The following is a 5,533-nucleotide window of genomic DNA, read 5'->3' as shown; positions in this document are numbered from 1 at the left end:
GAGAGAGACACAGAGACACACAGTGAGAGAGAGACACATACAGAGACACACAGAGAGAGACACAGTGAGAGAGAGACACACACAGGGAGAGGCACAGTGAGAGAGAGACACACACAGAGAGAGACACACACAGAGAGAGACACACACAGAGAGAGACACACACAGAGAGAGACACACACAGAGAGACACACACAGAGAGAGACACAGTGAGAGAGAGACACACACAGGGAGAGGCACAGTGAGAGAGAGACACACAGTGAGAGAGAGACACACACAGAGACACACACAGGGAGAGAGAGACACACCCAGTGAGAGAGACACACAGGGAGAGACACACAGTGAGAGAGAGACACACACAGAGAGAGACAGAGAGAGACACACACAGTGAGAGAGAGACACACACAATGAGAAATGAGAGAGACACACACAGTGAGAGACAGAGAGAGACACACACAGTGAGAGACAGAGAGAGACACACACAGGGAGAGAGAGACACACAGGGAGAGACAGACACACACAGTGAGAGACAGAGAGAGACACACACAGGGAGAGAGAGACACACACAGTGAGAGAGCGACACACACAGAGACACACACAGGGAGAGAGAGACACACCCAGTGAGAGAGACACACACAGAGAGACACACAGTGAGAATCAGAGAGAGAGAGAGACACACACAGAGACACACACACAGAGATATGACACAGAGGGAGAGAGACACACACAGAGAGAGAGACACACACAGGGAGACACAGACAGAGAGAGACACACAGAGAGAGACACACACACACAGAGAGAGAGAGACACACACACAGGGAGACACACACACAGAGAGAGAGAGACACACACACAGGGAGACACACACACAGAGAGAGAGAGACAAACAATCACAGACAGAGAGACACAGAGAGAGAGAGAGAGACACACACATATAGAAACAGATACACACACACATACAGACACACACACATAAACACACACACACACATAGTGTGCACTTTTCTTCACTGTCTAAGTTTTTTGTGTCAGAGTATGTGCTCTGTTTTTTGAGGATCTTTGACTGCTAACACCCTATTGGCTCCTGATTTGTTCTTTTCAGGATGGAAGTGAGTGATCTGAATGATCGATGGATCTGATTGGCTGATTGACGTGGCGTTCTGACATCACACCAATCGTCTGTTCCGGTTGTCAGGACGAATCACAGCCGGCCGCCACATCGTCCAATCACAATCAAGGTTCATCTCGCCCGGCTGCTGCGGCTGTGCCCCACAGGAAGTTAGCGTAAAGTTAGCTTTCGTCAGGATGCTAGCGATGTGGCGTTAAGTGGCGTTAACAGCTGACGCCCACTGGACCGATCGCCAGGTTTCATTGGTCAGATTCTACACTGACAAACAACGATAGATGCATTTCCTTGCCTTGACCACTAGGAGTGTCTCTGTACATTATACAGAAGAACATCGCAGCACCTGTCGTCACACTTCACGTCAAACGTGTTGTTCTGACCCAGATACCGAATCACTCTTCGCTGTCAGGAACTCGTCCTGACCTTCCCAGAATGCAACCTGGTGCTGCTGCACGGAGATTAACCGCCCAGAATAGTTGTTGATCCCCAGTGATCCTGATCCTAACACGCCGCTGATCCACGAGTCAAGCGTCAGCTGCTGGACACGTCACATGTCCTCGGAGCATATGTCCGATCTGACGCTGACGTTGCAGATCGACGTTTGTTCGGTCGGTTCAAAAATCAGGATTCGACCTGAAGCTGCTCTGGAAACCAGCTCTCCTCCTTTAGCCCGATGCTAATCGCTGGCTAATCAGTGACTGTTGACCTGGGTCCTTCCAGGTCAGTTTGGTTAATTAGCTGCAGGTGTGCTGCTGCGATTATCTGGTTTTAAATCAGAAGATTAAGAAAAGACTCTCGGGACGAAGCATCGGAACTCGCTCACTTCAAACTGACGAACATCGACAGATGGATTCACTTGGTTTGTGGATCCAAAGAAACTTTCGTTTTGAAAACTCAGAATCTTCCAACAGAATTTCACAATTATCAACCAAAACAAAGTCCAACATTATGTCTGACGACTTCTGAAAATAAATGCTAAGCTAGGCTACCTGTCCCCCTGTCTCCAGTCTTTATGCTATGCTAGGCTACCTGTCCCCCTGTCTCCAGTCGCTATGCTATGCTAGGCTACCTGTCCCCCTGTCTCCAGTCGCTATGCTATGCTAGGCTACCTGTCCCCCTGTCTCCAGTCTTTATGCTATGCTAGGCTACCTGTCCCCCAGTCTCCAGTCTTTATGCTATGCTAGGCTACCTGTCCCCCTGTCTCCAGTCTTTATGCTATGCTAGGCTACCTGTCCCCCTGTCTCCAGTCTTTATGCTATGCTAGGCTACCTGTCCCCCTGTCTCCAGTCTTTATGCTATGCTAGGCTACCTGTCCCCCTGTCTCCAGTCTTTATGCTATGCTAGGCTACCTATCCCCCTGTCTCCAGTCTTTATGCTATGCTAGGCTACCTGTCCCCCTGTCTCCAGTCTTTATGCTATGCTAGGCTACCTGTCCCCCTGTCTCCAGTCTTGATGCTATGCTAAGCTTGTCCTTGCTGTGAGTCTGAGCATTCAGGCTGCTGATTGGCTGAGGCTCACCTCCAGGAGGATAGTGAGGATGACCAGCGCCCCCATGCTGTTCATCATGCCGCTGTAGTAGGAGAAGAGCGCCTCCCGACAGCCGCGGACCCAGATGTTGAGCTCCTCGGTGCGGTGGTCGTAGTCGTAGTGGGCGGAGTTGTTGGTCAGGTGATGCTGGATGCAGGGTCGGGGGGACCCGGGGTTACAGCAGCTGAACGGGACGCTGTCCATCAGGAACTTTCCCTCCACGTTGCTGAGGAGACGACTGAAGGAGACAAGAAGTGACGTTTAATACTCAGTGTTTACTAGACTCTGATTGGTTTGTAGACAGCGTCTGGTGTGGGGGGGCGGTAGCCTCTGTGTTTGAATGGAGGAAATAATTAAAGCTTCATCTGGTTGCCATGGTAACATCACAATGCATCACTAGCAGCAACAGTACCTTCAGGCGCAGTACTGCCCAGTACTCCACAGTACTCCACATTACTACAGTACATTACAGTACTCCACATTACTACAGTACTCTACAGTACTCCAAAGTACTCCACATTACTACAGTACTCTACAGTACTCCACAGTACTCCACATTACTACAGTACTCTACAGTACTCCACATTACTACAGTACTCTACAGTACTCTACAGTACTCCACAGTACTCCACATTACTACAGTACTCTACAGTACTCTACAGTACTCCACAGTACTCCACATTACATTACAGTACATTACAGTACTCCACAGTACTCCACATTACTACAGTACCTTACAGTACTCCACATTACTACAGTACTCTACAGTACTCCAAAGTACTCCACATTACTACAGTACTCTACAGTACTCCACAGTACTCCACAGTACTCCACATTACTACAGTACTCTACAGTACTCCACAGTACTCCACACTAGTTCAAATGCACCAACTGAACGTCCTTGTGATTTAAACTTTATATCGTCAGAGGTGAGACTGCAGCTTCTTCTTCTTCTTCTTCTTCTGTTTAATTCTGTCTCTACTTCCTGTGATTGGTCCAAACTCTCCATCAAAGTGTTTTGTCTCTGGAACAGAACCAGGTTCAGTTTGATCCAGATCCAGAACTGCTCTTCTGCTCTGAGGAACCGTTCACACCTGATGTTCAGGTTCACACTGAACTGAAGAGTCTGAAGCTCTGAACCACACCAGGTGTGAACGAGTCCTGATTGTGTCCTTGACTATGCAGAGGTCAGAGGTCAGAGGTCAGGCTCGGACCCTTTTGGACCAATCACAAACCAACATGACAGAACTGTTTCAGACCAACAAACACAACCTTCAGGTTTTTTTTAAGTAAAAGTTTGAATTAATCCAAAGGTTCCTAATGAATTTGTTGATTGTGAAAGGTCATTTGGTTTTGTGACATCACATTGTGATGGGCGGGGCCTTAGAGTGAGTGATTATAATTGGATGATGAGAAATAATCATCTCAGAGAAAGAGAGGGAGTATCTCTTAAACGCATTAACACAGAATCACGGAATCACGCGAACACGGGTCCACTTCACGCTTCAGTCCGCAGCCGCGTCACATGTTTCTGCTCTTTAACATGTTAATGTCAGTCTCTAAGTTTGTGAGCGAATGTGCTTGGTCTCAGTTTCAGTCGTTACCCGGTCGAATCAGAGCCTGGTTTGGTTTAACCTTGTCATGGTCACAGCATGTAAATCAGCTCCTGACTGATTAAAGACTTAACGATAACTTTTACCTCGTTAATTCCTCATTTATCCTCCAACGACCTTGTTTAACGAGTCACTGAACACGTGACTCAGGTGGTCACCTGATCCCAGAGGTCGTTAGGAAGCTTAGTGAAGATCCAGGTTTGTACTCGCCATGACCCTCAGAACCAACTGAGCCGGAGGTCAGTTTACTGAACCAAGGATTACTGATCAATAACCCAAACTGTAAATCATTGTATATGAAGCAGGAAACCATGTCAGTGATGATGGTCTGTCTGCGCTCTGATTGGCTGTCGTGTTCCAGGTGTACTCACTCTTTGATCTCGTCATTACTCATGTCCAGGTAGCGGTTGCTGATCCACTGAACCTCGAACCAGTCCCTGAAGTTGTTGTTGCCGCAGCAACGGAACTCGCCCTGCGTCACGTCCAGAGTCCTCTTCATGAAGCAGCGTCCCGGTGTGTCCGTGTCCTTGTAGAACTTGATCCCGTTCTTCAGGCCCTCGGCCAGCGTCAGGTAGACGGCGAACTGCATGAGGAAGCAGAGCATGGCGGTGAGCAGCAGCAGCACGTTGAAGCCGCAGCACAGCAGCAGGTAGGGCTTCAGCATCGGCCTCCAGCGGGTGAACTTGATGGGGTCCAGGGAGTCGTGACACACTTTCCCCCCGAAGGCGTTGATGGCGCACGCCAACACGCCGACCAGGATGAGCAGGTTGGGAACCACGTGACTCTCATTGTTGTCCATCATCTCGCTTCTCTTCCGCAGCTCAATCTTGAAGAAGATTCCGAGGCTGAAGATGAGAATTCCCACGATGACCGAGAGCCAGTAGAGCATCCACAGCCCCTGGGCCAGCTTCACCCGCTTCTGCAGGTTGAACTTCACCGGCAGGAACGGCATCTTCACGTCTCCAAGCAACCACCCAACCACGTTAGAGCACAAGTCAACAACAACAAGTCACCGATCAACAAGAACCAGTTGAAGACAGAATCCTTCAAAGTCTCAGAGTTTTAATCCGTTCCAGAAAGAACCTCGGCCACAGCTGCTGGTTTGTCTCCCATAACGCCGATGTGCAGGTCCGTCCGTGCTGCAGGGGGGGCCGAGCAGCTGGCCATCCGACTGGGGTCCGACTGTCCGAGGGTCCGACTGTCCGAGGGTCCGACTGTCCGAGGGTCCAGGTGTGAGTGTGAACGAGATGCGACTCATCAGCTGGACCCT

General features: G+C 49.5%; 1 protein-coding gene across 1 annotated transcript in view; it reads right to left on the bottom strand.

The window, feature by feature from the left end:
- The window catches only part of prph2b (peripherin 2b (retinal degeneration, slow)), a 6,325-nt gene extending 1,110 nt beyond the window's left edge, over positions 1-5,215 (bottom strand). Inside the window, exons 1-2 of the mRNA XM_061086901.1 lie at positions 4,635-5,215; positions 2,642-2,888 (exon numbers count right to left, since the gene is read on the bottom strand). Coding sequence (XP_060942884.1) covers positions 2,642-2,888; positions 4,635-5,215 — 828 coding nt within the window. The remainder of the gene's footprint in view (positions 1-2,641; positions 2,889-4,634) is intronic.
- Positions 5,216-5,533: the final 318 nt, after the last annotated feature.

Source organism: Limanda limanda, chromosome 15, assembly GCF_963576545.1.
Source record: "Limanda limanda chromosome 15, fLimLim1.1, whole genome shotgun sequence".
Classification (NCBI taxonomy): domain Eukaryota; kingdom Metazoa; phylum Chordata; class Actinopteri; order Pleuronectiformes; family Pleuronectidae; genus Limanda; species Limanda limanda.
This window is presented reverse-complemented; position numbering and strand designations above follow the sequence as displayed.